General features: G+C 42.3%; 1 protein-coding gene across 1 annotated transcript in view; it reads left to right on the top strand.

Annotated features, from left to right (window-relative positions):
• Positions 1 to 16,630, top strand: part of LOC119378594 (basement membrane-specific heparan sulfate proteoglycan core protein) — a gene marked incomplete at its 3' end in the record, with an annotated part of 38,062 nt that extends 21,432 nt beyond the window's left edge. The window contains 8 exon segments of the mRNA XM_037647674.2: positions 981 to 1,130; positions 3,037 to 3,345; positions 4,036 to 4,257; positions 4,662 to 4,909; positions 8,769 to 8,946; positions 13,053 to 13,187; positions 14,851 to 15,076; positions 16,547 to 16,630. Coding sequence (XP_037503602.1) covers positions 981 to 1,130; positions 3,037 to 3,345; positions 4,036 to 4,257; positions 4,662 to 4,909; positions 8,769 to 8,946; positions 13,053 to 13,187; positions 14,851 to 15,076; positions 16,547 to 16,630 — 1,552 coding nt within the window.
• Between the last annotated feature and the right edge of the window lie 1,623 nt (positions 16,631 to 18,253).

Below are 18,253 nucleotides of genomic sequence, written 5' to 3'. Positions count from 1 at the left end.
GTTTATTTGTTATGCCTATACCGATAGAATTGACTGTTAGCAATTCAAAAAGATTAGGGATGGGTGAATAGTAAATTTGAGGGTTCGAAGTGAATTAGAAGCGAATAGTGATATGGTCGAATAATTTCGAATCAAATAGTTTCGAATCAAAAAAGCAGAATTAATACAAACTCGAGCTAGCTTATGAATGATAATCATGTAAAAGACTGCAAGACAACAGGACAGGAGTGTGTGCACCTATGCAACACTGATTACGTCTTATCTTTTGTCCTGTTTCTGGCTTCAAAACCAGTGCATGAGTGGACAACGGACGAAGAAAGACAATCGCTGTTCTTTTTTCGTCTGTTGTCCGCTCGTGTGCTGTCTTTTTTAAGATGGATTACCCAATCTCAAACCTTGCTGTTTCTGGCATTTTTTTTTATGTGACGAATATTAATTAAGACAATGATGAGAGAATGCCCGCAACCACATATCTTCTGAAAGAAAAAAAAAGCATTTGATTTCATCCAGTCTCCATGTCACGAGCAATTCAGAGAATAGCAGGCTACCCGTGACAATGTCAACTCATCACAAGCCATAAATACTGATCACTCATGTTGAGGTCAAGTACTCACGGTTTGTTAATTGTAGTAAAACTGTACTAGTGTTGCAAGTGCTGAGTTCAGCAATGTTGAGACCAAAATTTTCTTACGTTGGTCATGTCATGTGGGATTTGAAGTTCCATGAAGCATAAAATAATATTAGGCAATGTGGAAGATAAGAGAGAATGAGGTTACCAGTGCACTGGATTTTTCAGGCCCCAGGGAGGGGTCTTTGTGAGATTAAAGAACCTGCGATAAACAAATGTCAATGTGATTCACATACATATTCGTGGTGTCACCATTACTTTAGAGCAATTCGAATGTACATAACAAATGTTCATTACACATATTTGTGAGCTTACACGTGTGCATTATTTGTTTCTTCATTGCTGATTGCAGCCAAACTTACTGTTGACGATCAGTCAGAAGTTACCGGAACATCTCAGGGACGGATGATGGGGTTGGACTTGACTCAGCCTCTGTTTGTGGGGAGCGTGCCAAGCTTCGACAAAATCTCGCGTGATAATGGCTACAACATTGGCTTCGTGGGTAAGTGTGGCTTATTCTTCTTGTTTGGCAAAACTGTATTTGCGTGTCATATGCCACTTTTGAACATATACAGGTGAACCAAAATGTCTGCTACATCAAACAGTTGTCATGTGCCCTTGAAAAGCCCATGCAAAAGTACAGCACTAAACTATGAACCTATTGAACCCCCATTCACCTCCACATTGTAGAGACCATTCTGTTGAAAAAGCGCATTGCTAGACGAGGGACAAGAAGAGGGGTCGTATAACGCACTGTTTGAACGAAATGAACTTTGACCAACTCACCCAATTTACCATCTTGATTGGATAGGTATCGAATGCTGCCCCACACCTCTCAAATGTGTTCTCCTAAGTTGCCTGGAGACCCTTCTCGTGTTCTCAAAAATATTCATGCCGTCAAAACAGCACTGTTTTGACAGAAGCTGTCTCTGAAGGGCTGTACAAGCCATTGACGGAAAAGTAGCAACATGCGTGCACGCCTCAAAATATTGATGGCTCTTGCAGCATACTATCTAATGCTAAATACAGCGCTGGCTTATTCTGTGGTGCCACTAAGAAAAAAAATTCCTATCACCTCGATCAGTTGTCAGTTCTCCTTAGTGGCATTTTAGCTTCAGTAAGCTTCATTGCGGCACATTCTTATACTGCAGTGAAGCATATTAATAGCAGAGAGAGGTATGCCATTGTGCAGTGAAACATGCTGCCTGCTGCTGTTATTGGAAAGATGGCATGCTGCTGCAAGATCGTGATAGACTATGCCTCTTGGTTCAGTATGTGCGTTCCACAAGAATGTGTGTAGAGAAAAATAAATAAGGAAGCTTTTATGCATTCAACCCAGCCTCAGAAAAACTAATTGGTAAATTATTGCTCTTCATGGCATTTAGTGTTTCCAAGATGTGTGGATTTTTCAGATAAGCTTCAGATAGGCATATCTTGTGTATCTTATGCTGATATATCCAATTATTTTATGATTCCCTTCGAGATTGATATATCCTGTTCTGATACGTAACTTCGGGGCTTTTAATTACTCATTTTGTTTGATTGATGCTATATTAACACATTTCCTGGTGCTTATTTAACGTGACTTTTCAAGTAAACTGACAGTACCCTTCAGAGTGCCCATGCGCTGTCATTTCTGGCACTTGTTTTGACATTGCAGTGAGCCATTGAGCATCATCAGTGTTGTTTGCAGGAGTATGCTATGCATCTTGGTCCCTTTGCGATCATTTCATTCTCTATCGTGCACATTTGTGCAGCCACTTCTTAAGTCTCGAGGTCATTGTATAACCTTTCCTTCTTCACTGATTACTGTAATTTTGTAAACTAGGCGATTCGCTATCAGTTTTGGCAGCCACTGGTCCTTTTGCAAACAAACACCAAATTGCAGCACGCACTTTGCAACTGGCGAGATTGACAAATTTGTGGACGTTGTGTGCATTCACCCACAAGCCAACGGCTCCCGGTGCTTTCAGAAGCAACCACTACATGGCCCTGCATGTGTGCAACCTTTCTTTCAGACCCTTCAGTAATTCAGTGTAATCAAACAGCCCTTACTTTCTGAATATGCCTTGTATTTATATGAAGTGACAGTACGTCTTTCTGAGCCAGCTATGATGTACTTAGCGGAGAAGAATTTTTTCATCTTTTGACTCTTAGGATACTTCGGCAACACTCAAGCACATGGGCACTTTGAAAATTGTTAAACTTTGGTGCGGTAGCATGAGTCTTTCATCAATGTTTAAGTATCTGGACACTTTTGTTAATAGTAGTGGTTTGACTACCATCAAGCTAATAAATCTCTTTCAAGAAACCTGGACTTTTTGAATGTGATGAAAACATCTAGCATATGCAATTACAGTTTACATGACTCTGGCATTTTCTTCTGACCTGTGTTGTGATACACGTAGGCTGCGTGAGTGAAATCAAGTTTGGCAGCCATACCTTGGACTTGGTGAAGGACTCGGAGCAAGTGGGCACTACACCATGTGAGACATGCTCCCTGAACCCATGCCTGCATGATGGCGTCTGCCAAGAGGCACCCACAGAGGCTGGCTATCGCTGCATCTGCCCACCAGGATTTTCAGGGAGAGATTGTGAGAAGGTCGGTGAGGCCTGTTACCCTGGGATCTGCGGTGAAGGTCGATGCATAAATCGACCAAATGGAGGGTTCGACTGCTACTGCCCTTTTGGACGAACGGGCCTTCGATGTGAAAAAGGTAAACCTCCATTTAACATACCTTCAAATATGATTAGACATATATGCTCACATGCTGGCAATCTTGGTTGCACTGTGAGCAAACGTGGTACTTCCTCAAGGACATCAGTGTGTGACAAATGTATTCATGTAATAAATATTTTCCATAGTGAAGGTGTACTTGTGTTGGGGGTGAATTTGTTGGGAAGTCTGACTGCTCTGTTGTCACAAGCTTCTTGGCACGAATGCTTGTTTGTGATAGATGGAATGTAACATTGAAATGCATACTGAACAATGCAACCCTACAAAGATTCATTTAGATTGAATGAAGCCATAACATGCAAATGACCAAAACCAGTATTAGCTGACAGCTTGGTTGCAATAGCAATGTTTATGTAATATTTACACAGTTAGTACATCTGTTTCCTACGACCAGACAATTATCCTTCCTTTCCATCCTCATGTGCTTTGCTCATGCTGTTCATCTGTACGTAATGCAACCCCATCATAAATGATTAGAAAATAAATTTTTCTTTTGTTTGCGCTTATGTTGCTTAGAATGGAAAAGGGGGATGTAAAAAAGAATTGTGCCTAAACAGGTTGTGCATAGCTGTTTTGAATGTGGGTAGAGGCAGCTTCTGTGCTGCTGTATAGGCATAGTGTTTGTGCAGGTTCACGTGGCCATGTAGTGCTGCTATCACAAATTTTTCAGAGGTGTCCATAGTGGAGCCTGCATTTGCTGATGATGCCTTTGCGGCATACCCAACACCTAAGAGCTCCCAGAACAGTCTGAAGGTGCACATGAAGATCAAGCCAAACAACCTGGATGACTGCCTGCTTGTCTACTGTGCTCAGTACCCTGACCAGAAAGGAGACTTTACCTCCATTGGAATCCGCAATGGAAGTGTGGAATTTCGTTTTGACACGGGTTCAGGTGAGCATTCTACTCAGCACTGTGCTTGTTTTAAAGTGTCTTTATTTGTGTTGTGTCTGTGCCGTGTGGGAAGGGGGGATGTCAAGGTTGGAAACCTAGTCATCAGAAAGGTGGCACAAGGTCGAGGCTTCATTGCTATTGTCCTGATGGTGATGCAATAATTTTCTTTTCTCAAAAACTGTATGAGGATGCCCATCTAGGATCCTGCACCTTAGATAAAAGTGAGAGATGGCTTTGTCGCCGTAATACCATACAGTGTGCTGCCAATCTCCTGTCAGTTGACAATGTTTATTGTATTTTTCTCTTGGAAAACACAACTGTATTATCATTTCTAGGTACCTTGCTTGATGAGCGTTGTTTTGTTGCTGTCCTAAGGAGTAATTTATATGTGCAAACTTTTCCAGGTCCAGCGATAATCAGGCATCCTGAAAGGCTTCGGGCAAATGAGTGGATCACTCTGTCTGCATCAAGGCGTGCTCAGAATGGTGAACTGGTGGTGAATGATGGCCATAGGGAAGTGGGACGTTCACCTGGTCACACTCAGGGAGTGAATCTCAACACCCCCATGTATGTCGGTGGTGTGGACAAGACCAAAGTCACAGTTCACCCAGATGCTGGTGTGTCACACGGCTTTGAGGGCTGCGTTGCGCATGTAAGCCTGCACACTACTACTTATCATTGTAACAGTGTTTTAAGGTTGGCTGTTAATTAATATACAGTGGCATAAAATATCTAATTTGTGAATAGGGCATGTGCAAGTCATTTTAATGAATTCACGAGTTGTAAATTTATACTTTACATTTTTTCAAATTAAATGTGATATCTGTTTTTGGTGTAGTTAGATTTGTAAAGGTTGTGTTTTAGTTTTTCTTTTACTCATTTTTGAAAATTGTTATCAAAACATTTGAGACCTAAATTCAGGTTTTCTTTCCTGAAGTCAGTAGAAATTGTATTTCTTTTATTGCAATATTAATTATATGGGCACTCTCAATAGACCTTTGCTGTTGCCGTTGCCGTCATTTTCCGTATAAAGTCCAAATTGATAACCGCCCCGCGCATCGCTTGTTCTATACCCGCAAGTGAAAGCTCACGAGCGCTGGCAATGAACGCAGCTGAAGCAGAGATGAAACGAGAGAGAGAGAGAGACATAACTTTATTTGTGTCCTTGTTGGGGTCAAGGGAGGCGGGGGCCGGGAGACTAGCCCTGCCAGAGCCCCCCTTCCTCGGGCGGCGGCCAGACCTTGGGTCTTGGCGGCGAGCCGGCCATCTCCGTCGCACGGAGGGCACATGCGATAACATCACCTTTCAGAAAACATCAATCTTTCAGAGAACTCCTCGCCTGTAACAATATATTCATGTGTTCTGAGACACCACGATGCTCTTTTTAGTGTTCTTGTCACCAGTGCTTTTAATTAGCGCAACAATACAAAAGTTTCCATAATTCGTGTCACTACTGCTTTAAGATTCAGCACGTCTGCATAGTACACACTGGCTTGCTTGCACACTTAAGTGGAAATAATCAACTTTTTAGCAATATATTGGACTGCATACTTGTTGTTTCTATAAATCAGCAAATGACAGAAATATGAATAAATGTAGAGATTTCAATGTACCAGAAAGTTAAGAGTAACCATGGTGACATGCCACCACCCCATTTAAAAGGAGGTGCTTACATCAAAGTCATCATCATGACAGTGGTCAAGTGTGCTATCACATGTACAGTGAAGTACACATAATTAAATACTTGTTATTCCTTACATTTGTTGGTACTTTCGTAACTGATGAAGATGTCTGTTGGAGGAGGTTACCTGCAGGCCCTAATTTCAAGTTTAAGATGTTATAAATGTTTGAATACTGATGAAGCTCTGTTATAATAGAGGTTGTGCCATCATATTTTAGATGAAGAATTCAGTGCCTCCACCACTTATGAGGAACCACTCATTCCAGTCAAGCTCGAGCAATTGCACATTGTTGATGACATACAGGGTGTCCCAGCTATCGAGCACCAAGGTTTTAAAAAAGAGGAACTCTGTTATGCAATGAAATGATAAAAACTGGGGGACGTTTAAGCTTCACCTTTAAGAGTTCAATGCGATAGCGATATCCGGCCCCATCCTCATCACACTCGGTTTCGCTTGTCGCTATGTTCACTCGCCCAGCCAGATACTAAAAAGTAAAGGTTTCCGCTCTCTTCAACAGCACTTTTATGACAGCAGTGTGCCCATGCCTGTAAGAGGATGCCCTTTGTAATGGGTGGCATGCTTTAGACCAGCAGCAATTACGTGTGTGATACTTTTTCAAAGTTGCGATGCACCCACTATGTGTTCGTAAGGGAATACGCGCAGTAATGTGTGTGCCTTTGGTAATCAGTGGCCAGCTTCAAAACACCTGCTCATTATGCAATTCACATGATGCAGCGCGGGATGGCAACGTACGCTTCTACCACATTTTACTCTGATATTACATCTGGTACTGTGGCACCTGTACACAGGACGCACATGTTTGTGAAGCATGAAAGTTACTTCAGTGCAGTTTCAAGAATTGGCGTGGCTCTGTAGTAGAACACCTGTTTGCCACTCTGAAGGCCTGGGTTCGATTCCACCTTGGGCACATCATTTTTCATTATTTGCATCCATGGCGATTTTTCGGTCACGGACGATGGTGATTTCTTGCTCAGAACCAACGAAGCCGACGGCGACATCGGAATTTCTGCGACACGAGCTCTTTAACGCCATCGCATTAATACATGTTGTTCCCACTACAGTGGAGTAGCCGCGTGTAATTTTTTTCATTAATGAGATTTAGTTAGTTCTAATAAATTTTGTAACGTGACAAGTACTCACCTAATTATCAAAATGTCAAGGAGGCATACAAAGCCATATTTAAGTGAGATCCAATCGTGCTGTTCTCAGCAACGTACTAATTGTATGCTAATTTTTTCTGGCTGATATAGAAAGCATGCGAAATATGAAAAAGACCATGTGACTATGCTCTCACTTACAAAAGAAAGCAGCACTTTCAAATACGCTTACCGCAAGCAACTGCTTTGACTGTTGCGTGCTGCCAGAGACAGCATTTTGTACTTTGGCAACGATACGGGAAAAGCGCCAACAGCGTGTGTCGCTATATTACAGGAATTTCTTCCCCTCGATTGTACGCCACTATCATTATGCATATCTCATGGCTGACTGTTCTCGTTGATGATGCCAACGGAGGGCTGTTTGACTCGGCCTAACTTTGTAAGACCAAAGCGACTTGCTTCTTTGGCCGGGGAGTGGCAGATAGCGTGATAGCTTTTTTTTTCTTTCTGCATTCTTTCCTTACTACTGGCTACCTTGCAGTGAACATGATTGAGGGTACTGCTTCCTGACGTGTGCTGCACTTTAATCACATGATGTTTTCATATTTCATACGTTTCCTATTTCAGGCAGAAAAAATGAGCACACAATTTGCACACTACTGAAAATGGTTCAGTTAGATGTCATTAAAACATGTCTCCATATGCCTCACTGACATTGTGATTATTTGGTGCACACTTGTCGCATTGAAAAATTAATTATAATCAGCTAATTAAATTTCATTGACGAAAAAAATAGTAGGGGCTACTCTAATGTACTGGGAGCAATATGTACTAAGTTTGCTTCACGTAACACCATTTCTATTTCTTTATATTTTGGTGCTCGATAGTTTGGGCACCCTGTATACAGATGAGGAATTGCTACGTAGAGATGATGATGAGTCACTTAATTGTTGCACTCACACTACTGTATGACCTGCTCATGTGCCTTAATTCTAAGAATTTTTGAATGCCTCATTTGAAATGCCTTGTATATGTCACAGCCAGTGTAAATTATGTGCTTTTAGCTGCTGTGACCCTAGCTTGACATGCTTTATTGTATCTTAACGACATAATTTAGCCGCGAATTAAAACACGCACAAAGCAAGGAACACAACGACAGAACGAGTGGCGTGAGTTGATGGAAGTGCGTCACATAAAAAAGAAAGGAGAAAGTTGTATCAGCGATACGTCTGTTACGATGTACGTATCGCAAAAGAGATTGCTTGATCACTGGATCGTCTAAGGTTGCAAAGAGACTGCGCATGTATGTTGGTTGGTTGGTTGAGAAACTTTATTTAGGTCCTGCAAGGCGTGCGTTAGCACGCAGCGGGCAACTCCCACATCGAAAAATGGGTTAGTGCCCATACCAATTCAGTTGGAAGTGCCGCTCATCCTGTCGTGTTCCTCACTTTGCGAGTGTTTTACTTCGCGGCTAAATTATGTCCTTAAGTAAATACCAACTAGGCCAGCAAACAGTCTTGTTAAAAATAAATTTATTGTATCTATCAGGGTCCCCAAGTGACAGCTGGATGACTGAAAACCACTGATGTAAACTTTTATTCAAATGAAAAAGCTAGCATGCTTTCCACACTCCACTCATTATAGAACTATGTGCTATGTTTGTGACCTTGGTGGTGGTTAAAAGAGCCGTTCTGCCTTGTCCTCCTTGCAGATTGAAGTGAATGACGTCAGTGTAGACTTGATAGGTGCAGTGGTAGATGCAGCAAATGTGGATGACTGTGGTGGCAGAGCCCCTTGCGAGAAGAATCCTTGCCAGAACCATGGCATTTGCAGGGAACGAGGCCCCAAAGCAGATGACTTTGAATGTTTTTGCAAAGCAGGCTACAGTGGTGAGCAGACATTATATTTTTGTTGTTGTTGAAATGAGACATTCACAACTAGCGTTTTCTTTACCCTCACCCGCGGTTAATGGTGTTTTTCGCTGGTCGATCTGGAGCGGACTCGCATGTTTCACTGGTCGTTTCAGAGCATCTCGCTCCGTGCCAGATTGCTCTCACTTGCTCCTCCTCCTAGTCGTGGGTTCGGGCAGAAATAGGACGAGCAGCACATGCCACTTCCATCACTGTGCGAGCAACCTTCGTTGCGCTTTGCAGCGGCGACCAAGGTTGCCATGGAAACGTACAGAGCAGAAGCAGGAATAGTTTCCAGAACCAGTTTATGTGACATGTGCATGAAGAACTTCCCATGTGATCTCACGTGGAATGTTCCCGTATCCAACTGGAAGATTTGGCTTGGTGCAATCCAAGTGTTCACTCCAGGATTTTGGCAGCTGCTTCAGATCTCCCAGTGAGAAACACCAAAAGTTAAATATGTATGAAACTGGTTATGGGCAATGAAAAAAATTCGTAAACAGGGGGTGGGCGCTCGAGCCGACGTTTCGACAAGTGGACTTGTCTTCTTCAAGGCTGGAACTGATTTGTGCTGTGGAAGGTTCATGTATTTCTGCTGAGGTATTTCTGCTGAATATTTTTTGCAAGTATTTCTGCTGAGGAAGGTTCATGAAAGGGACAAAATTGTCATGCACCCATTTTGTAGATTTGTCCACCATGTGAGCTTCTGCATTGCCATATTTACTATTGGGGTGCTTTGAGTTGTCAGTTAATGTGTCCTTGCATTGCAATCTGCTAGATTCATGGTTAGTTCTGGCAGCCTTGGTCATATAGAGTAGCATGTGAGGGTTGATTAGCCCAATCCTAACTTCAGGTTTTCTTTGTTGCTTCATGCTACAATCAGTTGGATGTCAATTTTTCCCTTTCAAGGCCAAATGTGATAAAAATTCACGCATGATGATGGTTAAGAATGAAAGAGTAGAAGATTTTGTAGCTGCACCACACACTTGTAAAAGTTCTAAGTATCTTTTCTGATGATTATTAAAAATCATCAAAATGCTGAGCAACATCAAATTGTTCACATGGCAATGTCTTGGGGCAGGAACATACAGCAGTCTACTACTCTCTTGTTTTTGAACAATGCTGTGCACAGCTTTTGTAATTCAGAGTAGCCAGAAGAGCTGTTGCTGAAAGCAGCAGTTACATTGGAAAGCATCAATATAACGGATTTCATGAAAGAAAAAAAATTTCTATCGATTTCTAGCATTAAGCTACAAGGGAATCAAAATGTATTTCTCAGAAAGGAAATTTGTCCTGGTCCGAGATACAAACCTGGGACCGACGCCTTCCCACCTTGAAAGTGGCACATTAAAGCCATATGCAGAAAAAATGTTCAATTCCTACCGAAGCAGAACACTCACAGCATTGTCTTAAGCTTTTCTTCTCACGTGCATAGGTCGGCAAACTCACTCATGAGTCGACTCACTCGGACTTACTCAGACTCAGATCGAGCCGTGAGTCTGAGTCTGAGTGAGTCCGGGTGAGTAATAATTTGGTCAGTTTGAGTCCGAGTGAGTCCGGCTGTGAAAAATTTTAATGAGTCTGAGTCCGAGTGAATCCGGTTGAGGAAAATTTCGGTGAGCCTGAGTCCGAGTGAGCCCTAAGTGCAAAATTAACTTCTTGAGTGAGTCTTAGTGAGCTACACACCTTTTTGCCGACCTATGGTTCTATCTAAACAACTTCAGCATTACTATCAGCCTTATGTCGGCTCACGTTTATACTCCCGTCGACTGACACATACTTCAAAGCACTAGTGTTGATACGTCCACTCAATATTTATTGATCAGAGGTGTGAGTTACGGAGGGGGGGCAGGTGACCTCACCCCCCCCCGCAAACTCTTTCACAGGTAGTTCTCGATGAAAATATGTTGTGTGAGTCGTCTCTTTCAATAAAAATATCCTTACTGGATTGCTACCACCGATGTCTCATGTTTGAAGGTATGAGACGAAAAGGCGCCATGTAGAGCACCATTTATGCGAGATATTGGCATTGACACCATGGTTTAAAAAGCTAATTATGCGCTAGCGGACTCATGAGTCGACTCACTCAGACTTAGATGGAGCCGTGAGTCTGAGTTTGAGTGAGTCCGAGCGAGTAATATTTTGGTGAGTTTGAGTCCGAGTGAATCGGGCTGAGAAAAGGTTTAGTGAGTCTGAGTCCGAGTGAGTCCGGCTGAGGAAAATTTTGCTGAGTCTGAGTCCGAGTGAGCTCTAAGGGCAAAATATATTTCATGAGTGAGTCTGAGTGAGCTCCACATTTTTTGCCGACCTATGCCCACGTGTACATTCCTACTGGCATGTCAGCACCATTTATGTTGGTATTCAACAGTAGAAGCTTCAGGAACAAGCTTCATCTTGTGTTGTTGCCCACTATTGAGCCTGGAATAAATGGCTGCTCTGCCTCTAATGGCTTCACTTGCCGGTCTTCAGCAACACCAAACTAATTGTTTAATAACTGAACGTGATCAAGATTCCATCTCAGTTATTAAACAAAAAGTAATGTGCATAGAACACATAGAGCTGAACATTCTGACAGATTTTCCTGTCTGATTGGGTTAATTAATTGAGACTTTCAAAGGGCTCCAACCAAAAAATGGGTTTATTTCCCAACGTTTCGGAATCAGCTCGTTTCCTTCTTCAGGGGGAGTGACAGTGGAGGTGTCACTTCTCTTTCGAACCAGCTGGGGCGAAGGAGGGAAGGCGCGTCTTCTTGGTGATGAGAGTGTTGAGGGGGTTGTGGTTGCTGCGGTTGCGTGGGATTGATGGGCTGGGGGTGGCCGGGGACGGTTTAGTTCACTCACGACTTTGTTTGCATTGGTTTTGTTCCTGTGGCTGGTCCGTGAATGTATACTGACAGTAGGTTTCCCTTGCCTCGGTTCAAGTTGCCTTTGGTGTTTTGAATGAACCACGACTCCAGTAACAGCCATTTTTGTTGGTTAGTTTCTGTTTTTAGGATTTCGGTTTTTTCAAAGGCAACCTTATGGTTGGCATCTTCCAAGTGTTCTGCTAGGGGGCTCCGTTGTCTTGAGAACGTCCTGATGTTGTTTTTGTGCTGTTTAATTCTTTCGGTCAAGTTTTTTGTTTCGCCAATGTATGCGGCCTGGCAGTCGGAACATTTGATTTTTGTAGATGACGCCTTGCACTCTTTCTCTTGGTGGAAGGTCCATGGGTTTCGGTAGAAGAAGATTTATTGTGTTAGAGGGCTTGTGTGCAACCGTTATGCCTTCCCTCTTTAAGAGTCTGCTTATGGCTTCACTGGTGCTTTTCACGTAGGGGAGGGAGATTCACTTCTGGGAAGGCGGCGACGCTTGGTTTTCCATTGGAAGTACTTTTATTTTTTGCTGCTGGATTGCTTTCCGAATAAAATGGGCGGGTAGCCGTTCTTTTGGAGTTCGTTGAACACGGTGTTTCTTTCTTTCCTTCTGTCCGATTCTAACGTGCAATGTGTTTCCGTTCTTATCAAAGTGTTGACTACTGATGTTTTGTGGCTTGCAGGGTGATTTGAATTAAAGTGCAGGTAGCGGCCTGTGTGCATAGGTTTGCGGTAGACTGAGAAACTTAGGAAATCTGCCATTCGCTTGATTAGTAAATCAAGGAGTGGAAGGGATCAGTCTTTTTCGCGCTCACAAGTGAACTGAATGTCTGGTTCTATGGAGTTTAGATGGCTGAGTAATATGCACATGGATGAAAACACCACAGTGACTGCTCAACACAGGGGGACACCATACAGCCAGTCAGACAAGTGTCTAAAATACAAACTCTAACTCAGTGTGGGTTGACAGTCTTCACAGTTGCACACCTTCACAAAATGCGAGGCACATAACTGCAGTGAGCCGGACTGTTTATGCAGTTGGCACCTTGATGGCAAGCAGCGCTGCCATCTCCTCATATGCAGAGACCCTTTTGCTGAGCACACTAGCTAACTCTGCAAAAAACATCTTGACATCCTGTCTATGTTTACGTACTCATAAATGCAAGTTTATTTGTGAGGGCAGTAAATGGAATTGTGCATGCTCAGTGTGGTGCTTTTCCTCATCCCCCTACAGGTAGGACCTGTGAGAACCAGGACGACTTCTGTCAGAAAATTAACCCATGCCACAACAACGCAGAGTGTGTTGGACTGGCCAACTCATACAGGTGCAATTGTCCAAAAGGCTATAAGGGACCCAACTGTGAATCAGGTGAGCGAATTGTCCGGCCACAGTGCCAAGTCAAACCACTCACAATGAATTGAAGTATCTAGTAGTTTACTGGGTCACTCCTGACCATTGCTTCTAAGAATAAAAATTAAATGAAAGGTTTAACTGAATAAATAGGAAAAACATTATTGTCTTCATGTATGTGCTTTTGGTGCCATGATATTCCTCTTTATTCAGTGGCTTTACTGATGAAAAAACAGTGTGAATTTGTGCTTGTCGTACGTACCCCCTCTTGTGAATGTGTCTCCTTATTTGCACACCCTATTAGTACTTCCTAGCACTTGTACAGATTAGCATCTTACGCAGATTCGTGTACTGTTTCATTGTGAAAAAGCTAACACATTTAGTAGGCATTTATCAGATGTGATGCTGGCCAGCCATGTTATTGCAAAATGCAGTAGATGCAGCAGCTCCATTGTGCAATATTCTTTTCTGTTCTATTCCGATGCCAGTCACACGGAAGCATATTGAATTTCACCTGCTGTATTCGCTTAACCATGGCACTAAACAGTGGATTGTCAAATTCTGCATCATACATGCAGAGCTTCAGCAAAATTGCATCTCAGTAAGAATCCTTGCTTCATGCTTGCACAACAGTGGGCTGTAACCATTATGTCATTCTAGGCTGTCTAAAAAAGCATTACAGCATTACAATTGTGCACTTCAGTTTGGGTTTTCTCAGTAAACCGTACTGTAGAAATAAGTGACTTCAACATGAATTGTGAACTACTTTCTGACTCAATGCCAGAAATACTGTCTTGCCACAGTGCCAGGTAATTGATGCTGTTGACCGCAGACACAAACAAGTCTAGTTATGAGGCATACAAATGTATTCAAGGGGTAATATTTCTGCTGCCATATTAAAAGACTCCATTTGATTTATATGTGTGGTGCGTGGGCTATTTTCAATATTTTGCTTATCTTAGTAAATTTTTTAAAATTTGGAGTTGGGGTTGGGGGTTGTTGCAGTTTTGAGTTTTACTATATTTTGTTCACTGGCCACTTTTAAGATGCGGCACTTGTGCACTTGGTACACTGAGATGTAGTATTGCTGCCATTTCTTGTTTAATAATAGTCACTTATCGGTGCGTTTATTCATAGCAATACTTACCATTTTCAACATCATAATTTTTATAATGTTGAGTTGTGTTAGTGCTGATGCCAGTTCAGCTGTGAAGCCTCTCAACAGCTTTTTCTGTTTTATTTGCTGCATAACTGTAAGTGCCAACCTTACTGCACACGTTTACTTTAAAAGCTGCAATTCTTTGCCCGTATGCCATGCTTATTGGTGTTGCTTTCAGTGTTTCATTAAATGTTTAAGCTGTGAATCAAGCACCATGTTTATGACTACAATGATGTGGTTGAAGGTTAGTTGTCATGTCAAACGCTTAGCATTAACATCTGTAGATAAGAGTGCTTTCAGGCACATATATTGAGATGTCCGTAACATTTCATGGTATGAACAAATGCCTACAATGGAATTATGTCGAAAATTGGGAAGCACGAGTACCTTCAATGCTGTCAGCATCATACTGGCTGATATTTTCTGTGAGAAATAAAGTGAATGTACTGTGCACAATATTAGACTTCCTGCATGCCGTTATTCATGAAAGCACCCCCCCCCCCCAAATTTCGCAATGTGCAGAAACCACCTTTGATGAGTGTGCCAGTTTCCATGGTGATGGCTGGGTTGCACTGAGCAGGGACCGACTGACGCACGCTGCAAGCAACGTGTCCGAAGTAATCACGCTCAGCTTCTTGTCAAAGGACCATGATGGACTCCTGCTTTTCCAAGGCCAGCCACGTGGTGTCGACGCCAAGGGCCAAGACTATCTCTCATTGGCACTTAAAAATGGCTATCTTGAATTCAGGTGTGCATGTGTAGACATTATGTGGGCCCTGCCATCATAGCACCACATATACTATAAATGAGCCATATAATTGTGCTTCGACTAGTTGCAAACTGGTGACCTCCATTACTCACATAGGGGAAGGCTTCTTATTTCTTTGATGTTTCTCTCTCTCACTAATTTCTCCTGTGCATTGCACAATGTAACGGACGTTTCTCATGTATTATTTTTAGAAGCAACAGAAAAGGTTGCATGAACTGTGTAGCCACATTACTAACCGCGTAAGGTAATGTGTCAACCTGATCAATCTCAATTTCACATGGCCAGCAGTGTCACGCTTCATGTCAATTTTTTTCTGTTTATATGTTGCTCTTTTGTGAATTTTGTGTTCTGAAAATTGTTAATGCCTTCAATGCGACCCACAGTGAAAAATGCAAGAATACGGGTAACGGAGGACTTAGGAAGCGAAAGAATGGCGAACACGAATGAATGTTAACCGATTGCCAGCATCACTATATCTTCTTCAGTGCCATGCTGCATTGTATACAGAATGGCAGGTTCTGCACCTGGTATTTGGTTATGGACTAGAAAAGAAAGTGCAGTTAAAATTTCTGTGAAAAGTGTCACTATAAAGGACACCTTTTATCTCAAGATAAAAGAAACTGAAATTTGCCATTGAACCTATGATTTCTAAAAACTGTCAGTTTGAGCAGCAGCCAAGGAGTATGTCAACCAGGATTGCCTCCATAAGAGTGTCCACCTAAAACCGTTTGCGAATGCTTGCTTGCTTGCTCTAAAAGACCTAGAAACGACAGTTATCCTAAGAAACCACAGTTATCCTAAGAACACAAACTTTGTTATTGGTACAGGAATTCAATCACTGTAATCAGCCACAACACTCCAGCATAAGAAGCATAAATGACTCTTTTGGTATGTGCTTTTTGTGCTTGTGTGCTCCACCTATTTATGCTGGTTCAAGTTTTTTCAAACATGACTATTAGTCCCACATCAGAAAACTCTAATTGCATTACAAGCTCCTCTTTCAAAAAATTTGTAACACTTATCTCTTTCTGTGAATGCTCATGTGTGAACCCCCTGCAACAATAACTTTTTGTAAGTAGTCTTGGCTTTATGTATTAGCACCACGTAAAACCACAGACACTTCACAGTTCCCCAGCACATATTTATGTTACAGTACAAGATGCTCATTTAATAGAGTTACTAGCAGGAATGCTATAAAAAAAGAAGCATCATCATCTGAACGCTCTCAGCTCAACTTTGTGTTGTATATATATATATATATATATATATATATATATATATATATATATATATATATATATGAAATGTGGAATAATGTATTCATATGCAATTCTTGGGAGGCTGTTTCTCTGGTTCTGTTCACTCTTGGTTAACCTGTTTGCGGAGCACATAACTTGGACCAATGGCATCGTCTCACGTGTCTTTGTTTTTCTCTTCATTTTTTTCCAGCTATGAAATGGGAGGTGGCCCTGCTGAGATTGTGTCAGAAGAAAGAGTTGATGACGGACAGTTGCATGCAGTGGAGCTCAGAAGGTAAGATATAGTGAATTTTATCAAAATGTAGATCAAAAGAGTTCATTAAGACCACTGATCATTTTACTGATTAAAGAGAATCCTGTTTTTTGGCTGTTATCAATGAACATGTCATATTAAAACAAAAATTGTCTGTAAAATTCTCATTCAAGTATACGCTTGGCAGGCTGGATCACATATTCATGCATCATCTACATTACAGTTGACCATACTTTAGGTCAAGCCCTCATCTTCATGCCATGAAAAGCTAGACAAAGAACTAAAACAGCACTAAACGCTGGACGAGAAGAGGACACAAACACGGTGCTGAACTAACAACCAATGTTTATTGCAAAAACAGTGCAATATATAGGACACAGGTAACTGCGCAGAAACACGAAACATAAGCCAAAGTCACATACATGTGATAAAGGCCAAACGGCGAACATTATCAATAACCTGTCATATCAGTGGACCCCAGATATCTAATTTCACAGCCATGAAGCGAAATTGAGGGTACGCTAACACAAGAGACATGTGCTGTTCAATGTGAAAGGCTTCGCTTATCTCGCATTCGCGCTGGTCTTTATAGTGCCCATGACCACACACTTGAAGAATCGGCTGACAACCACAATTTTGTTTAGCGTGTTTAGCGCTGTTTTCGTTCTTCATCTACCATGCAGCACCAACCAGCCCAATCAAGCACTTTGTTAATGAAAAGCTATATTAACCCTGTAAGTGCCATGTGAGGGTATGCTCAGCTGTCTGCTGGCTGCTGATACAGGATATTGCAAATGGGTTCTGTGGAATCTTGCAAGCGGGTGGTTATGAATTATCCCTTTCACAACCCTTCCGCACAACTCATTTGCAAGACCTGGCCATGCCTGAGATGATTTGTGAATGGGGTACATTCATAGACAGTAGTAGTGTATCGTCTCTTTAGCCTGTGTCCCTGTGTTTCTTTGCGCTATTTCACAATGTATTCATGGACAGGTTGTTCCAGCACTGAGAAGTTAGTTAAACCAACACCTCCTCTATCTTTCTGTGCCTGGGAAAAGGAGAAGAGAGCAATGGGAACCAGCTGTCGGCATTAGTACGGCTTTTAGCTGCCATGCGCTACCGTCAAAGTAGAATTGCCATCACGTCATTGCTCACGGAAATGCAGGCCATGGCTGCACTCGCGGCCGTTATGTGGTTCAGTTTTTGGCTGTATTTGCGCTGTTTGAAGCATAATTAAAAACTTTTGTAAGTGGGAATCCTGAAGCGCTTGTTGCTCTGGGCAACCAGCCCATTTTAAAGGCCTATGTAATTCGCAGCTGTTACTTGACCGAGGCACTCGCGTGTTATCTGCTGCACCAATATGAGAGCGCATGCCAGTGACGCCCGAAAAATTGTTCCCATCACTGTTATGTTCGCTTGTCTGAGAGTCGGTTTTGGCTCTCTGAGAGTCGGTTGTCTGAGCGTCGCATGGGGCAGCCTGATCGGCCTTGTGCACGCATTCATTGTGACACTGTACAGCATGATTGTCGGTTGTTTCGCTGCTAGCATTTGTATGTCCATGGACTCCAATCCTTTGGGACCTAATGTTGTCAGTGTTGCACATGGCGGCGGTAACAAGGCAACGTTGCTACTAGTGCATGAATT

The sequence above is a fragment of the Rhipicephalus sanguineus genome, unplaced genomic scaffold (assembly GCF_013339695.2).
Source record: "Rhipicephalus sanguineus isolate Rsan-2018 unplaced genomic scaffold, BIME_Rsan_1.4 Seq890, whole genome shotgun sequence".
NCBI classification, from domain to species: domain Eukaryota; kingdom Metazoa; phylum Arthropoda; class Arachnida; order Ixodida; family Ixodidae; genus Rhipicephalus; species Rhipicephalus sanguineus.
Note: the sequence above shows the minus strand (reverse complement) of the source record. Positions and strands in the feature narration are given on the sequence as shown.